This window comes from Camelus bactrianus, chromosome 13 (assembly GCF_048773025.1).
Source record: "Camelus bactrianus isolate YW-2024 breed Bactrian camel chromosome 13, ASM4877302v1, whole genome shotgun sequence".
In the NCBI taxonomy this organism is placed as follows: Eukaryota; Metazoa; Chordata; class Mammalia; order Artiodactyla; family Camelidae; genus Camelus; species Camelus bactrianus.
In genome coordinates this window covers 30,081,900-30,101,679 of record NC_133551.1, presented here as the reverse complement: position 1 = coordinate 30,101,679, position 19,780 = coordinate 30,081,900, and the positions used below count along the sequence as shown (strand labels likewise).

At 39.2% G+C, this 19,780-nt stretch overlaps 1 protein-coding gene across 6 annotated transcripts in view; it reads left to right on the top strand.

Moving 5' to 3' along the window:
- Window positions 1–19,780, top strand: part of PDE4B (phosphodiesterase 4B) — a 376,744-nt gene that overhangs the window by 333,914 nt on the left and 23,050 nt on the right. For 5 of the 6 annotated variants that reach the window (XM_074376311.1, XM_010963447.3, XM_010963448.3 and 2 more), the window contains one exon: window positions 994–1,106. In XM_074376311.1, the coding sequence (XP_074232412.1) occupies window positions 994–1,106 (113 nt within the window). Of the gene's footprint in view, window positions 1–543; window positions 731–993; window positions 1,107–19,780 lie in introns of those variants that run through there. The other variant, XM_045522909.2, reaches the window with a different exon arrangement.

The following is a 19,780-nucleotide window of genomic DNA, read 5'->3' as shown; positions in this document are numbered from 1 at the left end:
GAAAAATATGATCTTAAAAGGAATATTTTTGGAATGGACTACTGAGAAATATTTACAGGGAGTCTAGATTCCCACAGTGAGAAATCAGAGACCCTGGCTTTAATCAAAAACTCTGCAGCGTTCACATCTGGCTCCACCTGAAAGTCCGGTTCAGAATTTCCCTGTGATCCTGGCAGTGGCAGAAGAGAAGTTTTCGCTTTGTTTAGTATAACAAGAACTGCCTGGCTCTCAGGCCAATAAATGTGTTCACGTAGAACTCCAGACAGTCTCTCTGAGCCTGAAGTCTTATCAGGGAGACCTCATTTTGCCTCTACTTAAAAGGGAGACTCCAAAGAGGGGAGGACTAGCCTTCTCCTTTCTAGCTGGTGCGGATCAGTGTTTGCTGAATTAAAAGTTACTCCAACATTGGCACATCACCCCCCCCCCCCCACCAGTGAATGACTGGAGAGCCTTCCAACGTAACTGTCAGTTCCCCGCCACAACCCCCGCCTAATTTTCGATTGTACGTTTCATTTAGAAGAAAAGCCAAATGAGAAAACGCTTTGCTCACTTCTCCTCTAGGCTGCAAGCACTCAGAAATGACATCAAGCACCCTAAAGAGCCCCGAGATGACTAAGGCAGGGACAGCCTGAGAAAACTGACGGCTTCTGCCTTTAGTTTTAGGAATCATGTATGCAGATGAGCTTGTAAGAGCCGGCTCCCCGCCCTCTTCCTCGGAGGAAGTTTCTTGGTAGATCGCGGACACTTCATCCAGCCGGGGGGCGGGGGGGGGGGCGTGTGTCTGAAAACTTGGCACCAGCCGTCCCGGGCAGAGCACCACGGTGATTTGTTCTCCTGGTGGAGAGAGCTGGAAGGAAGGAGTCGGCGCGCAAATAATGAAGGAGCACGGGGCCACCTTCAGTAGCTCCGGGATCAGCGGCGGCAGCGGTGACTCGGCTATGGACAGCCTGCAGCCACTCCAGCCTAACTACATGTCTGTGTGTTTGTTTGCAGAAGAATCTTATCAAAAATTAGCGATGGAAACGCTGGAGGAACTGGACTGGTGCTTAGACCAGCTAGAGACCATACAGACCTACCGCTCTGTCAGCGAGATGGCTTCTAACAAGGTAAGAGAGGACCGTTTTATCCATTAAAGTGTGACCCCCGCGGGGAGCTCCCGGCGCCCCTGACCTCTGCCTGCAGCTGGGGTGCATGGGAACGCGACCGCCAGAAGGCTTTGTGGATCTGCCTGCGATGTCTCTGTTCCCAGGGGCCACTCTTTGCCTGTATCCTGATGTTAGAGCAAGAGTTTAAAATCCTCAGTATCCTTTAAGCCCCAGAAACCAGACTTATTTCTTACTGATGTGTTTCGGAATTTGTTTAAGGTGAGAGGTGTTTATAAAGTGTACAAACCACTGCACAAGTGAAAATGCTTTTTCTGGTAAACAATGGTCAAGAAGATGAAATCTGAGTGAATCCATAGGGGGAAATGCTGCATTGCAATTAGGTGTTATAGACGTGTTTTTGAACAAGAAAATGTGACTTCTGCATATCAATGGGCAGAATGATTTGCTCTGAAGCTTTATAAATTTTGAAATTCTTCTCAGAAGGACATTCTGGGATTCTCATACATTTCTTTTGTGATGCTGGCATGACCTGAAATTAGAGAAAGTAAAAAAAATATTCTGTGTCTCCAAAAAAGAAACTTTTTAAAGTTTTCTGCTTTGCGAAATGGAATCATTTGAAATGAAGTTCCACCCACACAGCAAAGAAATAGTTTTATTTACAATCCACAGACAAAACTTAGTATTGAAGAACTTTATTTATCATTAGATCATTTGTTTAATTAACACCTGGATTTGGAGTGCTAATTTATGTGGTGAGAGTTGTTGCTTTTTGTTTGTTTGTACTTTTCCCTTGGAGAATGTTAATTATATATATATGTGTGTATATATATGTAATACTTACATATGTGTGTGTATTTTTTTAACTGAAAGCCTTAACACTGCGCCTTCATAAATATACATTTCAGAATCCCCAGTCATCCTAGCCTGAGGTATTATCTTACTGTCTTAAGGTTCAGGGGCTGGGAAGAGATTTTGCTCCACACCTGCCAACATGCCCTTTCCAGCCCCCATGCGTATCCCTCCTCCCTTTTTCCTGGGATTAGAAGCATCACCTTCCTATGTAGGCTTGCTGGCTCCTGCTCAAAGGATCCCAGCAGAGGAGGCATGTGCCCTGAAGGTTGGGGTGGAGGGTGTGGAGAGTGGACTCTTCTTACTCTTGTTTATTGGTTAATATGAAGGCAAAAAATAAAATAAAATAAGTCCCTCTCTCAAATTTTAGGTCAGATTCAAGTTGGAAAAGAAAAGAGGTTTGAGGTTTTAACTATTTACTGACTTTTCTCTGAACTTCTCAATTGAAGGCTAAATTCTGGGTTTTTCCAGCCTGTTGTAAATCTCAACCGACTGCTTCCCATGAAGAGGGCTTAACTACGTAACTTCTCCAAACCACACTGGAGTCCATGTGGGAGGATTTTCACACAGGCTTTAGCCTGCTTTGAAGCATTCACAGAGACTCTTCTCTGCATTTGGTGATCATTAATGCAAATGCAAGATGTCATCCAGTATTCAGGGGTAGTTGTTTTATCAGCAAGTTTCACTGTAAAGGATATGCTGAACGTTCTTCTGGAGTCAGATAAAGTAGGCAACTAACTCCAGAGGAAGAAAACGATTATTCATTGAGAAACTGCAATTGCTATTAGTTTTCATTTTGAGCGTCCTGCGTTGTAGACTCTAACCAGGTTTGTGTCTGGAGGGCTGAAATTAGACGTTGTCTGTCTTGCAAATGTATTGCAAATAATTTCGTATTCAGTGTAATAGTTAATAAGGCTCTGAGACCAGGCACTGTGTAGGTCCTAGTGAGAACTCCGATCGCTTCAGGCTTCCGCTCCTCCTTTATGGTGTCCTGTGCAGGAAGCAATGAAAGTTGAATAGAGCTAACCCTAAAGAAAGGGCTAAACCTTAATGCTGACACAGTGAGCTTAAGTAGAATGCACGCCGCTTCACCTATTTCTAGAGCTACAGTGGAAAGGTTGTAGGGCAAAGCAATTATCCAGTGGATGAACAATGTGCAGCTGACAGCTGAAGTCAATTTCAATTTTTAAAAAGATCTCTCTCTTTTTACTTAGCTCCCTCTCCGGCACCCCAAAGTCTTAATTATCCAGATAATCATCTCAGGGAAGGCTTAATCCCTGGCACATATAATATAATGAAAATATCTTTATAGCCACCAAAAAGAAATTGATCTATAGCAGTTTTTTTTGGGGGGGGAGACCTGAATTATATGTGGTAAAACTAAAATTCCACATTTCAATGTTAAATATTGTCAAAATTCTTTGAGTGTTCCATCTGAGTTGCTGTTTAAAAATATCATCATCATCATTACTATGTAGTCTCATTTGGTCATCTTTTGCTTACTCTCACAAAGGAGCCGTGGCAAGTATCTGAGTCACAGACTTGGAAGTAAGTGTGGAGGTGTTCTATACAGGGAGTCTGAAAAGCATGGGCTTTGGAGTCAAAAGATCATGGTTCAAATCCTCTCTCTATCATTTGCTAGCTACTTGACATTGGCCAACTTACTTAACAGCTCTAAGACTTATTTTTCATCTGTAAAAACAGGGATAAAAAGGGTTGCTGTGAAGACTGAGATAATGCGTCTAAAGCATTCAGCAAAGGCCCCGATGTGCAGTAAAAGTTCAATAAATGAAACTTATTAATAGTATCCACTCCAGCTTTGTAAAAAAAATATGTCTCTAGTTCCAAGCAGCTAAGTGACTGCTGAATTTTGTTTGCAATCTCTGAACTTACGAAGGGCTGGTGATGGAAGAGCCAGTGTTTTGCTTAGGTGTTTTGGGGGTTACAGATGTGCCAGTTTACATTCAGGTGGTCGGGTGTCGACTGTGTCTAGTGGAAGAAAAGCAAGTGGTCTTTTGTATTTGCTTCATCTGGGTAGGGATGTGTGTTGGTTCATTTGTTGTTTTTTGTTAACCTTTTTGAAGAAAACTGTGACTCAAAGATTGCAACTGGCTGTTCCAAGTGTGCTTCAGAGCCCAGAGAGTTAGATAAAGAGCTGCTTCTGTAACTTAACAGAAACTATAGTCTTCCCCTTGGCCCCAGTTTCCCTCATCCCTTAATGCTGGCCCCAGGCCAAATGGAATTCCAGAATTACAGAGACAGATGCAGCCAGGTGGGTTAATATGTAGATTATTTTCCCCTAAGAATTACACCAAGATGGAATAAATTAAGCAGGACTTTTACGAGGCAATGACATTGTCTTTCAAAATGAAAAGGATGTCAGTGAACCTTCTGTCAGCAGCCCAAGTTTAGCTAGAGGCGTGAGAGCTGTTTTCTGTAACAACAGATTGCCTTCTTAGATTTGTTCATTAATTTTTGTTTCAACTTCTGTGGCCTCCTGAATTAGAAGAATTGTCTTACACTTCAGCAAAATGCCTCAGCGCATGAGTTCCTCAGTGGCAAAAACAGTCAGATGTTTTGAAAACAGGATGCTTTGGCTCCGCATTATAAAAAGAGGAACGGAAAGAGAAACAGTATAGAAAGGAAGAAAGCAAATAGCCTCAGCAGGGTCCCCAGCCCAACAACGGCATAAACACTGACCTATCTTCCTGACCCTGACTGTGGCTCAGTTCCTGACCTCATGTCACCAAAGCCAGCCGACGTCAGTGGAGGAGGAGAGGAGGAATGGCGCAGCTGCTGTGAGGGTGACTAGAATTTCCTGTCTCCTTCCTGACAGACGCAGGCAGAAAAGTACAGAGTTGCAACAACAGTGGCTGAGGAAGGATCGACCCAGATCAATCCCAGAGAGGCGGAGTTGTGACCAATGGGGCAGAGGGAGCTTAGGCAGAGTCTCTTGCCTGAAATTTTCAGGTGAAAAATGTCAAAGGGGTCATTCATACCTGACTTGTTGAATGTTTTTCAAAGATGAAATATTTTGAGATCCTCTGATACCCAGGAAGGAACTGTGTTCAAGCAGCTACTCGATGATCTAACTTCCCCTCGAGCCCTCCACTACCCTTTTCTTTCTCAACTAGCTTTGCCCTGGGGCTCTTTGCTGTGTAGTACAAAGCTTTGGGCTTTATCATGAAAATAGAGGTTCCATTGTTGAAAAGAGCAGTCCTGAATCATATCAGTACTTTCTTTAGAATGAAGCAGCAGGACCTAGGACTACAGTAAATGTTTGCTAAGGAGTCTCTAAGATGGGAATGGGAGATAGACAGAGATACGGTCCTTTTTCTCTAAGGGCATCATGAAGTCAGCTGCAGATACCATCACAGGGGAAATGAGTCCTCCTGGCTATGCAGGTTTCTTTTTCCAGTTCTTCAGGTGTGGCTGTATGGGAGTACCAAACGTGAAGCCAACTAATGGCCTGTGCTCTTGGGTGGGAGGGAATAAAGTCATACAGTCATACAGTTCTCCCAGCCTCGAGCCACCTGGGACCCAAGCTGCATGGCACTAGAATGTGATCGGTTGATCGCCCTAAAATTGGGTGAGTCATTTTCTATCTAACTATCCATTCAATAAGGATGGGAATTGTTGGATCCAGCAGAAAGGAAACAGATCTTATTGGTTAACAGGTTCATCTTAGAACTCTGTTGGGAAGATGGGAGGCAGCTAACCAATTATTGGAAGGAATTAATTCCACATTTGCCCCAAATTAAATGGCATGATTAGAGCAGTGCCTCCCTTAGGGCAAGAGAGCTTCTTTTCCTGGGCCCTGTGCTTACAGAGTCTTCGCCCAGTCTTTGTCTCTGCATTTTGCTCCAGGAGGCGAGGCAAGGCAAGGAGTCTGCTGGCTCAAAGGAACATCTGTGCTCCCCTTTCCAGACCATACTGTATCCACTGGATCCCCACATTCTCTGCCCACGTGGCTTTGAACTCACTTCCAGGGACTGCACGGGCCTCTTTCCCAGATGTGCTGGGAGCACACCCTTAGGCCCAAAGGGTAGCCAAGAGGCAGCAGTCTGGCTTGAGAGAGTCGTTTGTGGGGAGCTTGGACGTGCAGGCTGTGGCAGAGGGTGTCCACGTGGGGCCTGCACACAAGGTCCCTGGTGATGCTAGGACTGGGGAAAGAATGGGACAGGGCGTGGTCCAAGAGCTGGCGCCCCCTGCACTACCATATCCACGAAGTTCAAGGTTTCTACATTCAACCTGGCCTTCCAAGCTACGAGGAAGGGGATGTCTGTCACAGGAGTACTGGGGGTAGCTCAGTTTCTATCCTTTCGTACTCTGGTATGTGGCCCCACAAATGTTAGAGGAGACCTCAGATTAGAGGGCAGAATAGAATAAAAGTCAGTTCTGACAGCCAAGTGGGGGACGCATACATTTTTTTGATCCAACTTTTCTCTCTTGAGAAAAGAATTTCTCAAGAATTGTATATAGAATATATAATTGAAGGCAGAATATATATAGAATATAGAATTGAAGGCAGCCAAGTGAAAAGAGCCTGGGGGTAAGCCACGGGTTTGAGTGCTAGCTCTACTACTATTTAGGTGAATGTCTTAAACAATTAAATCCTTTAGAATCTCTATTTTTTTCTTTTTTTCTGCTGAAGTATAGGTGATTGACAATGTTTCAGGTGTACAGCAAAGTAATTCAGTTATATATATATTTGTATATATATAAATATGTTCTTCTTCAGGTTCTTTTCCATTTTATGCTATTACGAGAATCTTTATCTTTTCTTAACTACAAAACCAAATTGTTGGGGAAGACTGTCTCCATGGTCTACTTCAGCTCTTGCATTTGTCGACAGAACAATCATAGTAAAACAGTCATCTATTTTTACAGGTGTATACTTTGTGGGCAGACACTGTGCTAAACTCCTTATCTACATTCTATCGTTAATACTCACGGCAAGCATTTGAGAGTAGTTACTGCTATGATCCCCGTTTTACAGATGACTAAAGTGAGGCTTAAAAAGTTGAAATAAATGGCCTAAGGTAAAGATGAAAACTGGGGTTCATACCCAGGGCCATCTGACTCACCATCAGTGATCCCAATGGGACGGATAAATACAGAAATACAGAGATATTTAATTACTCTTAGAAGGGAATTTTGTTGTGGTTTCTGGGAGATCTTATTCTTCTACCTCTGGCCATCACTGATGGTTAGGTCTGGTTCAAAATCCTAATCTGCAGTTACCATATTCCGGGCCTCTAGACTGGCCATTATTAACCTCCAGCTCATCTTCTTGGCTGGGAAGCAGTGTCTATTAACATAGAAGAGGGAGAAGGATTTTAACCATAGTTACAGGAAATGGTTATAAAGCACCATAAAATGGTAAATAATGATATTAAACTAATCCACTGCTTATTGTGGCTCAGTTTGCTAAATTCAAGATCTGTTCGTTTCCCCAAATTCTCTAACATGGCCGAAGATAACCTCAGTTCCCTTTTTACCCACCTCCCAAAATTAAAAAAAAAAAAAAAAAGGAGAGAGGCTATTATTATTATTTAAAATTTTTAATTATTCAAATAATTGGGGTAATTTCATCATCACTATACCCTTTCCAGTGCACGCAATATGACCATAAAACAGAGGATCAGGGCTTCGGTAGCAATAATTAGTACTTAGTACAGAAAAACTTCCTAGAAGGAACTTGTAGACTGTCTTCCTTGGATTTGTCTTCATACAGAGATGAAATAGAAAACTGAGCTGTTTATTCTTCACCCAGCATTATTTCAGTCACTCTTCCTATGACAAAACAGAGTTGTATTATTGAGGGTGTAATTCAGTGTTCCAAGTTCTAGTCTTAGCAAAACTTAAATCAAAGACTGAAAGTTGTTTAGTGCTTTGTACTAAATTTGATTTGCAATCTGTTTTGCTTAATTTAAATATTTCTGCATCCATATTTATATAGAACCATTTCCTACACTGAATTCTAAGCTGTTTAGCCCAATCTTTCTACTTAACTCACTTGAAAGTCCCTAAGTGAACAAATCTCTAAAAAGCAAGCAGGGATGAAGTGAAGGAACTTTACCTTTGATTGGTGCATCTCTGGCTAGCTGATAGATTATATTCTCAAAATAGAATAAATGAATCATTTTAAGGGGAGCCTTTCTCTCCACATCAAAAAAAAAATCAGATAATTATGTTTAGAATGTCAAGTCTAAGTCTAGTTCACTAGCTTTGAAAAATAGAATTAAACTATGTAAAGGGAATAAATGTTTGTTTTACATCTTTCTATACTTCTTTCTTCTCTTTTTTTTTCTTTAGAGTATGTCCCTGTCTAGAAAGCTCCCCAAATCTGTGCCATTGTTACCTATGAAAGAAAAGGCCGAGGGTGGGGCTTGCTCTTGCGTTATTCTTACAAAACATTTCACTTCTGGGTACAAATGTGCTCAGCAAGTGGAGATGGCTCAGCTCTCTGGAAGCCAGGACTTAACCAAACCAGAAGATGCCAGGGCAAACTTGTGCCGCAGTCAATAGATTTCACACCCCAGAAGGCTCTGGGCCAGTTGTGGATGTGCCTCCCTGCACATCCCTCCGCCGGGGCCACCGTCCATCTTGCCCACTTGTACGTGATGTTTCCCTCAACTGGTGCCAAACTGTTTAGTCTCTTGGATATTTTACTGTAACTTCCTTTGTTTGATTTACTTTAAAGTAGCCAAGTGTTTCCACAAAGAAAGGACTGTTAAGTTATTTAGAAATGAAGAAGACAGTAAAACTCCTTTTTCTTTTGTTTCTCTTGTGGGAAGTGACTGATAATCTTTTTCTCTTTAAAAAGTGCCTGATCATTTTTTTCTCTTTCTGGAGTAGAGTTTAAAAGCTATAAAGCATGCAGTTCTGCTCATGAGTCACATGTCTCTTCCTGCTCATTACTTGCAATTTTAAAATGTACCACTTTTGAAAACTAAAGACCTTCAGAGATTGAAGTTGAGTGAACTCCTTGAAAATTAAAATTCATTTTCGTGGCTCAATATCATCTCTCTTTATCATCCCTCTTTTTTTCGCTATTCGAAATATGGTTATCTTAAAAATGATCATTAAAAACTTTAAAGGGCCAAGTTCTCTTCACTCTTTGCTAACAGCATCGTGTCTAATGCTGTAACCTTCAATTATAAAAATGAAATTTGAGTACGGATACCGGGAGGTAAACCAATTTTTAAAATTTAGATTTAGGACAAGAGGTTTTGGGATTTGTTACCTGAAAAGATAAATTTTAAATAGTTATTTTGGAAAGAAAACAATGAGAAGAGAAATTATCATTAAATAAAAATCTCTTTCCAAGTCAACCACGTAGGCTGTGTGTGATAATCAGGGCAAAGTGGAGTCTTAATTTAGCAACTGTTTAATGTCTTTGGTCAGTATGGATGCTGAAAGTTGATAAACCAAACCCAAAAAGATCTAAATATATTCCCTCTAGGTATAGACGTACATGGTTGCGTTGGACAAAATTCTAGAACTTTAAACCCAAAAGGGAGCCGAAGGTATTATCTATTTGAAAATTTCATTTTATAGATGAGAATTATAAAAGCTGAGGATTCAATATCTAAATATTCCAAAGATCTTTGTGAAATATAAAACCCAGTCTAGATGAAAAGTAATTTCATTATGACACGACTTCTCCAGAGTCATAAGGTTAATTAGTGGAAGACTAAGTTACTAAAATCCAGTTTGCTCTTCATTTTCAGCGAAAAGCTGATTCAGCGTAAAGACATGGGATACTCTCTCTTTAGTCTGCATTGACTTTTTTTTTTAAGTTATGTCTTTTTTATTGACGTATAGTCAGTTTATAATGTTGTGTCCATTTCTGATGTACAGCATAATATTGTATTCATACATGTACATACATATATTCCTTTTCCTGTTCTTTGTCATTATATGTTACTACAAGACATTGAATATAGTTCCCTGTGCTATACAGAGGAAACTCATTGTTTATCTATTTTACATATAGTAGTTAGTATTTGCAAATCTCATACTCCCAGTAGTTTTTTTAACCTTCTGTTTGTTCTTCTCATTACCTTTTTTGAGTAAAAACTATCCATGTCTTAATCATTTCAAGTAAAGAGAACTAATTCAGTATTCCTGAAAATTCTGTGATCAAAATCTAGGGGAAAATAGTTGGAGTGAATTACTTTACATGCCCATGGCATGGGTTGCTTCGTTTTTCTTCTCTTTGCTTTTTGCTCTTTCAATTTTTGAATTTACACATATATATAGTTAAATATATTATATATGTACAGACACATATTATCAGAAAAAAAATCTCATTGTACAAAGGAACCCAGATTAACATTTTCATTCTTAAGGAATTGAAATGAGACCCTACAGATAATTTATTTCCACCTTTTCCAGTCAACATCATATCCTCTTTCTTCGTTCTTTTCTTAGGTTAGAGTCCCACCAATGGAATTAATAGATTAAAGGGCAGCGTTTTTAAGGCTTTCGATACTTATTTGCTCTCTCCTTGATCCCAATGCCAAAGTTTAGGTAGTAAAAACCCTGTGATTAGTATAGCTGCCCTCAACTTCTATTTCTTCTTTTCCTCTCTCTGAAACTGAAGATGATAAATTGGAGAGTTTTATCAGCTGATGAAAAAAAGTCATTTTTTCAATTCTCTCTGCTACTTAGCAGAGCCATTTGTTTAGGGAGCTGAAAAGAAGACAGTGATCTCAGGTTGACCCTATCTCTGCATCCCAGCATGTTTCTGTCCAGTGGCCCAGATTATACAAGGCTCTCACAGCTCAAATATGATTTTTTGGTTCTTGAGCTGTGTCACCAACATCTTGGTGCAGTTGGGTTCAACAATGTTGGCAGCTACATATTTAGAAACAAAATCGATATAATTAATGCCTTATAAACATTTTAAATCAAATAAACCTCATTTATAGCAAATAGAGACACATTTTGGTGTGTTTAGGTAGCTTTAGATGAGTTTTAGTGTTTGTAGATGTCAGAGCTAAGCAGATGCTGCAAATATTTTGCTGTAAAACATTGATGAATTCTGAACTATTAATCTAATTACTTAAAATGAAAAGATGCAGGAAAGAATAAAGGGGAAATGGTTTGGGGAGAATTGATCATCTTGTTTATAGCAGGCCCCCCCCTTATCTACAGTTTCATTTTCCACCGTTTCAGTAATCCGTGGTCAACTGCAGTTCAAAAATATTAAATGGAAAATTCCAGAAATAAACAATTTATAAGTTTTAAATTGCATGCTGTTCTGGGTAGTGTGGTGAAATCACACACCCTCCTGCTTCACCTGGCAGGGAGGCACGTGATTGACTCCTTTGTCCAGCGTGTCCCACCCATTACTCATTTAGTAGCCAGTTCGTTTATCAGATCAGCTGTCCTGGCATTGCAGTGCTTGTGTTCAAATGACCCTTATTTCACGTAATAATGGCCCCAAAGCACAAGTGTTGTTGGCAGTTCAGGGTATGCCAAAGCAAAGTCGTAAAGTGCTTCCTTGAGGTGAGAAGGTGAAAGTTCTCGACTTAATAAGAAAAGAAAAACATTGTATGCTGAGGTCGCTAAGATCTATGCTAAGAACGAATTTTCTGTCCATGAAATAGTGAAACAGAAAACACAAATTTGTGCCAGTTTTGCTGTCACATCTCAAGTTGCAAAAGTTATGGCCACAGTGTGTGATACGTGCTTAATTGAGGTGAAAAAGGCATTAAATTTGTACAAGATATTTTGAGAGGAGAGACCGCATTCACATAACTTTTATTACAGTATGTTGTTATTATCAATCTATTTTATTATTAGTTATTTTTGTTAATTTCTTACTGTGCCTAATTTGTAAATTAAAAAGTTTATCTGAGGTATGAATGTATAGCAAAAAACATAGTATATACAGAGTTTGGTACTGTCTTGGGTTCCAGTATCCACTGAGGGTCTTGAAACATATCCTCAGTCAGTAACTACTGGATAATGTATATTAAGGGAAATTATTCCATAACTAAATAGACTTGACAGTCTAACTGTACCTCTTTTGGTATTTACCCATTTCTAATCATTATTTATTTTATTAAGTAGGACAAAGCGAGAGAAAATTTCTTAGCATATATTCTAAGAAATGAGAAGAAAATTTCTAACTCTTGGGTGGATAAGAAAGCTAAGTTTGGGGGCCATTGTAATAAGATATAGAAGACTTGAATTTAAAAGCTAAAATATATAAAAGGAGATTCCACTGGGGGTGGTGGGGAGAGATTATTTAATAGCCAGGATAATCATTTAGGTATAAGAAAAGAACACAGTTAAAAGAAACAGACTAAAATTTTAGTGGTTCCTGTTGATTGCCCAAAGCGGACTTCCAACTTCCTCTCCACCCTTGATATCAGAAGATCTATAGAAAACACAGCTTAAGACTAGAAGGAAGAGTTTTATGATAATTTAAGAATGAAGTAATGTAGGTTTTATGCCTCTCTTGGTATTTTATTGCCTAGAGAACTTCCCTTTGGCTCAAATACATCATCAGATCCTGCACTCTGAACATACCCCTGGTGTGCTGGACTTCTTGATTTTCTTCTTTTGAAACCTTGCCTTGGTTACTCTGACTTGGATCTGATTTTCATAGACGACTATTTTAGTTCTCTTATTGGTTAATATTACAGCTAACATTTTCATTATCTGGGGCTTTATTTGTGTCTGCTCCAGACTGCAAGCTCCTGAGTCCTGAAATTCTGTTTTGAAGTATTGAAACTCCATGCTTGTTTACAGTAGTGGGGCTAAAAATTGTCAAGGAGACGTAGCTCTATTTCTGTTTATCAGGAGGGGAGTAAAAGGCAAATGAAGGCTTTTGTCAGTTGGTGATAGTTGATTTGGGGTTTATAGTTGATTTGGGGTTTATTTTATTTGGAAAAGCTTTGTGCAGTTTTACTTAGGAAATCTATTGACATGGGGAGTTTTGATAGCTTATCCTGGTTTTCAGCAATGCTAGGACGGGTAATGACCTCACTGGTGGGCACAGCATGATATTAAAGATGGAAACTTTTTTACATTTTCAAAAACTTTAAATTCATGGAACATTCTTAGACTCTCTAGTAGTAGTGTGCATTTCCAGTATCCTTTTGCACACCTATTTGATTGTGAAAAGCTAGGGACCTTCTGACAGGTGACTAATGAAATGGACTCCAACTCCTGCTCCAGGTAGCCTAGGAGGGTCGGTTTAACCAGCCAAATGCTAACCATCCACCAAGATGAAAGGGCACAGTGCCACCCCTGCCTCAGCCCCTGTCCATTGTGATTGATCCTGCTGCCTCCATTCTGTATTTGAGTCAGAATGATTAAGCGAGATCCACGTTTATTGATGCAATAAACATGATGGTATGTTTTTCTTGGCTAGGTCCAGTACATTATTTGTCTTCTTAACAGGATGAGCTGACACTGAATTTTTCCCTGCTGCATTTTAACACACTCAGAATCTAATTGCACAACATTTATTTGCATCTATCTTACCAATTGCACTGGACCTTCCCAGATAATACCTCAAGATTTACTGGTATTATTTTTGAAGTATTTTTAAATCAGTACAAGTTAATTTCAGAGAACTCATTTTATTTTGCTCGCATTACTTAAAAATACTTTTTTTTTTTTTTTTTTTACTAATATTCTTCTTTTGTGTGTTGAAAACATAAAGGTAAGGTCACTGTTGAATGCTGTGTTGTATGTCCGGCATAGTAAAATTTTCAAACTGAGAAAGATCATAAATTGCTTTTCAAGAAAGACTCTTCGGGGTCCTGAATAAATCCTAAAATAGGAGAACCTTGCCAAAAGTAGACAGATAAAAACATAAACCCCCAGGCAAGGATGGATTCTCTCTTTTTGTTTTAAGTAAGATAAATATACTGGGTTAAGATGGGTGAAAAATGAGCTTTTTTCCATAAAGGTAATAAAGGAGGAGGAGCTAGTCTTAAAGAATCATTCAGGAGAGATTTTTCTTTTTTGAACATTGCTTTTCAAATTTAACTACATGATCCAGGGCTGCATTTTCCCAAGAACTCTGGTTCTGCCTGAGGGAACATTAATTATGGGGCAGTGTAGAGATTTTTAAGGCCCATTTCTTCACTTACAGTTTATTTGCTCTCTGAGCTCCCAGCGGTACCAGGATGGAGCATTACATAAAGGGCCACTCTCTTTAAGTGTATAGCTGTTTGTTATTTTTGTGTTGCCAGATCCAAGGAAGCATGGTAAGGAAACATACCTGAAGAGCCCTTTTCTGCTTACGCAGCACTCTCAGCTATGTTATCTCGTCCGATGCTCACCGACAGAAATGTATTACTATATCTCCATTTTCAACGTGAAACCTCAGTGCACGAGAAATAGCTGATTTGTCCAAGCCCTTCGGCCACTAAATAGTGATGCTTAGAAGCAAATTCGTTCTGTTTGCTTCAAAGTCAAATGATTTAAAAATAAAAATGAAAGGGAAACCCATAGGGTAATTTATTATATTCTTATATGATTTGCTAACAAAACATATAATCATAGAATTTTAAAGCCAGAGCTCAACCAAACCTCCTTACTGTTTTTCAGACCTCAGCTTAGATGTTGTCTCCTTGGAGGGGCCTTCTCTAATTATCCTAACTCAGTAGCTTATTTGTTTTACAATTTACTGTCAATTTGTGATTTGTGTGTGTGGGGGTGTGTGTGTGTGTAGAACTTGGTTTTCACTCATCTCCTCCCTTAGACTCTAAGGTTATTGGTGGCATGAATTGTGTCTACCTTGTTCATTATTGTAGTTCCAGCATTTAGAATAGCTCGAGGCACATGGGAGGCATTCAAATAAATATTCGTTAGATCAATTACGTGAAGGCTCAGAAAGTTAATCTAATTTGTTGAGAGCCAACTGTATTGTTAGTGGCAAACCTGTTAGGACCCAGGAATCCCGTTTCCTGTTGCACTGTACCGTGCTGCCGGGAGGTGCTTCCCATGACTAATTCTAGTTTTCCTCATTGTTAGCTTGAATGAGAAATCCCCATCTGGTTCACAGTGACTCTTCATATACTCAGAAGCAGCAAAATCTTACTCCCGAGTCTTCTCCCAAGTTCAGTCAGATAACAGAGAACAAAATCTTGGGGACAAATGCTCTTTCCTTGTGAGCAGAAATATGAAGCACATTTATATTGTTTGGTTTGACATTGGGATATTCGGCTTACCTTTTTCTTGGACAAAAATCTAAGCTCCCAAGAGACTGATCATAGCTACTGCACACTCAGCTGGGAGCATAGTTATGAACACACATTGTGTCTAAAACTCAGCCATGTTCCATCTCTATTGTGTCTGGAGCATAGCAGCTTAGTCATTATGCCCTTGTTTGGTTGTATTTTTTTTGTTCCTGACATATTGCTGGTATTTCTCTCATCCCTCCACCAGCCACATATTCAATTAATTCAGATGTGCTGCTGGATTGACCTGAACTGAGGAGCTCTGTGCAACTGTGTACTCAGTGCAGTTATCCCTGTATCAGGCATTCTGTGGCCATTCATGGCTTCTGGCTAATACATGAAGAATCTAAAATCTCTTAATCTAAGGCAATGAGCTAAGTCACGAAAGGATAGATTTGAAACAGCTGGACATCTCCAAATCAACTTTTTAAAGGTATGACTTTAACACAAGGTCATTTTGAGTTATGGATTCATCTGACAGGCTTCATCTATCTTTCTGGCAATTCTGGTTTACGCTCCTTAGACTGGTGAATAATCTAAATGTCAACCAGCGAGCCAGAACTTCCATGAGCAACTCATGTGTCATGTAATCTATATGACATGGCACTGCATCCCACCTGCAGCAGCATGTCATGGGAACTCTGCAGTTAATTATATAAGCTACTGTCAACAATGAAAAGAAGAGTTTAGGTGCCGAAGAGTCAACTGAAACCTCCACCCAGATGCAAAACAAGCAAAAAAGTTACCCTGAGCCCTGATTCATTTAAAACTCAGAGACAAAACTGTTTTAACTACAAATCCTCCTTGCCAGCCACTGTACATATATTGTTTCTCACCTTCCTATTTTAAAATGGAAGAACTTAGTTTCCAAGAAACTCAACAACTTGCCAAGTTTCTCAGTCTAAGTTACAACATGGGATTTTATTTCCAGACTCAGTTGGATTCTCAGCTGATCCTATGTCATGCTATTACGACGAGGGGTCTGCTGTTAGAGTCTTCTTTATGCTGCCAGACTCCCCTGGTATGGCCAACCTGTAATCAGAACCCCCTCTATTTCATGTGTGACCTATGCATCCAACTCTGAAACGACTTTTACAAGCCTTTCATGAACCCAACAAATATATACATCTTGGGGTGCATTGTTGTGCAAAGCATCTATCCATCTCTTCGAAATTATGGTAGCTAATAATAGGAAAAAAATGCAAAACAAGTATAACTATCTTTTTCAGGATAAAATAACAAAAGATTACTGTATTCATCCTTTATGGTTTAAAAATATGTCCAAACCTCTAACCTGTGGCTGATTCTTCTCAATTTGGAAGTACATAATCTAGCATGGAGATTACCAAAATACCAAGACAGATACTATATATATTCATTCAGGGAAGAAAATGATATTTCTGTATAGCCCAGGATTTTTCATTTGTTCATTTATTTGATAGTCCCTAGAGCTGATCTTGAAAATTTCCAGACCAGGGGGCTGTCCCAGCCCTGGGACCCTGCTAATCCTGTGGCAATGATTCCCACGGCAGGTTCTGAAGCATCCCATTGTCTTTTCTTTCAAGGGGTATGTGAATGCTGCTAGCTGAAATCAATATAGTTAATATTAAACACAATATATGCCACATGTTGTGTTTAATGGGGTATTATAGTAATCTCAAAAATAAGTTATGGTAGATTTTTATGGCTGCAAAAATATTGGAAATTTTAATAAGGCAATATTTAGTGCAGGACTTTTAACAACCCAGGAGCTGTTATAGGATAAAAGTGAAAATTAGTTCTTAAAGAAAATTATGACCAATACTTATGGGATTATGAAAAGAAAGTAGAATGTTTGTGGGGTGATTTCCCTGTTCTGCAGTATGGTTTTTAAGTTAAATAGGAAGGCCTTGAAGCATAGGTCTTGTTTTTGGCTAGCCGGGAGAGGGCACAAGACTAGGTGGTTCATGGGTCTGATCTATCTAATTTAAAAAATATAACAAGTTGTAGAACCTCTGGCGAGAAACAGTTCAAAAGAAAGTTGTCATGGAATCACATTACCGTCCCATGGCCTTAGAACTGGCTTTAGAAACTTGAGGTTAAATATTCGCCAGGACGTACGAAAAAGTTGTAGAAGGCTTACGTGGAAAAACAACAAGAGTAAGTAAATAGTGTACCCTGAGTCCTCAATTTTTCTCAGTTGCTACAATGATTTTTGTCCTCTTAGAAAAAAAGCCTCTGCTATTTTAATTATCAGGCCAGCACCCTAAATCTGCCAAAATACCTTTTTTTTTTTTAACTATCACTGTTCACAACCAAATTAAAAGAGAAAGGTCAAGTACATAAAATGAAATTGTGAAGTACATAAAATGGAGCAGTTACAGATCTTATCATGTTTCTCACCAGAAGGAAAGACTTCTGTCAAAAAGAACAGGTTTGAATATTTTAAATTATCCAAAAATATGCAATACCTCGAAACCTGACACGTGTTGAATGTATGACTCTGATATCTAATCTCTTTAAGGGATATTTGAGAGATGGAATATGTAGGATATATTTGTAATAAAAAGAAACATTTGTTGGTTATCTGAAATTTAAATTTAACTGGTGTCCCAAATTTTTATTTACTAAATCTAGCAACTCTACATATATGAAAACATATATGTTCACACATGGTATTTATAAACCATGGTTTATATATATATATACATATGTGTATATATAGTTAAAAATGTACAGTGAATTTAGGAATTTGGGCTTAATAGATACACACTACTGTATATAAAATAGATAAAGAACAAGGACTCACTGTATAGCACAGGGACCTATATTCAATATCTTGTAGTAACCAACAAGGGAAAAGAATCTGGAAAAGAATATGTACGTACGTATATATAACTGAATCATTTTGCTGTACACCTGAAACATTGTAAATCAACTATACTTAGACAAAAAAATGCATAGTGAACATATAAGTCTTTGGGTATAAATAGTTACAGTGTCTTTTGTCTTTTTAATGGTGTCACTGCAGCAACTCTCAGAGTTAGGGGAACGTTAGGTCATGAGAAATTTCTCTTAAATATTTTTATGGGGATTATTTTGGGTCTAGGAAAAGTCATTTTTTTTTAGCATCCCAATAATGTATGCCATATCTTCTCTTGAAAAGTTTTCAGAAATTCTGAGAAAAACAGACAGCAGTAAAGAGTCTAGATAGATAGGTAAGAAAAAACAATGAATAATTTTGAGAGCTGTTCAAGACCTAGTCTCAAGTTGTAGAGTAGTTCCATTCAAACTTATATTCAAATTCTTCTGATTGTTTTTTTAGTTCTCTGTGTGAAAGCACCCGTGGGGACTAAAGTCCCTGCCTTGACTTTTAAAATGTCACTTGAGCAGATACTTATTCTCTAACCAGCAAGGGGAATTTGCCCTATTTTAGCTTCATCATAAATGCCAATATTTGTCACGGAATTATGGTGGAGATATTTATGCTTGTTTTTCCATTCATATTTATTATGGATTATTACATCACTGGACGATTAAGAAGAGAATCACTCCACTCTAATGTCTTTAGATGGGTTTCTTTCTGACTTGGCACATGGACAGTTAGAATGATCATATTCCCTGGAGCTCCAGATGTGAACACGACAGAACCTGTCTGCTAGACTGGCCCGTCCTGGGACTGTGTGGTCTCTAGTTAAGTAGATACTAATGGGCAGTGGCATTGCTGTTCCTTCCTTAACCCCGTTACCAATTCACTCAGTTCAATTGCATTTGCCTCTCAAGAAAGACAAACATGTCATTAAAGAAATTGGACACTGAATTTCAAACGAACGATGGAGTTCATAGGGAAAGACAAAGGAGGCAAGAACTGAGATGCATGTTGTCAGATAATCTGAAACGTTAAGAACTGTGAGACTCGGGAGTTTGACAAAGGGTTTTAGAGAAAGGACGGTAGATTCCTGTTGTTATCGTTGCTGTCGTTGAAATGAGATTTTTCAAAGGAAATTGGAGGTGTTTAGGAATTCGAGTCCTTCACTTCTTTGAATCTTCATTACTTCTCATGTAGAATTAGGGCTATGGAAGAAGCAAATTTCTAAAATCAGAAGGAACCTGAGAAATTAGCCATGTGACAGCTACAGAAACTGGGCATCAGGAAGTGAATTTAACTCACCCAAGACCGCACAGCTGGTCAGTGCCAGGACGGGGACAGAGACGAGCCCTCCTTAACTTCCATTTCTAACTACATTGGGCCACGGCAATTTCAACTGCCTTCTACCACCACTAGCGTTCTGTGCTTTCAGGAAGACTTTTCAGCCCCTTCACTCTCCTGATGCCCAGGAATTCTTCTTAAGTTATGACTAACAAAGTGTAAAATATGAGTCAAAATTTAGCCCCTAATAAAGTCATTGTGACTTTAATGACTTCGGTAGTTGTTTCATTCTGCAAAAACAGGAAGATCTCACACAATAAGGCGCCTGTCTCACGGATGGGCTCCTGCGCAGACGGCCACCCACAAGGGTGACTACTGGGGCTCTCTTCCTCTCCAGGACACCTTTTTTTTTTTTTATCCACACGGTTTTCACTACTGACTTCATCATAAGGTTATCATCAATGAGAGGAAAGTGCCTGCTT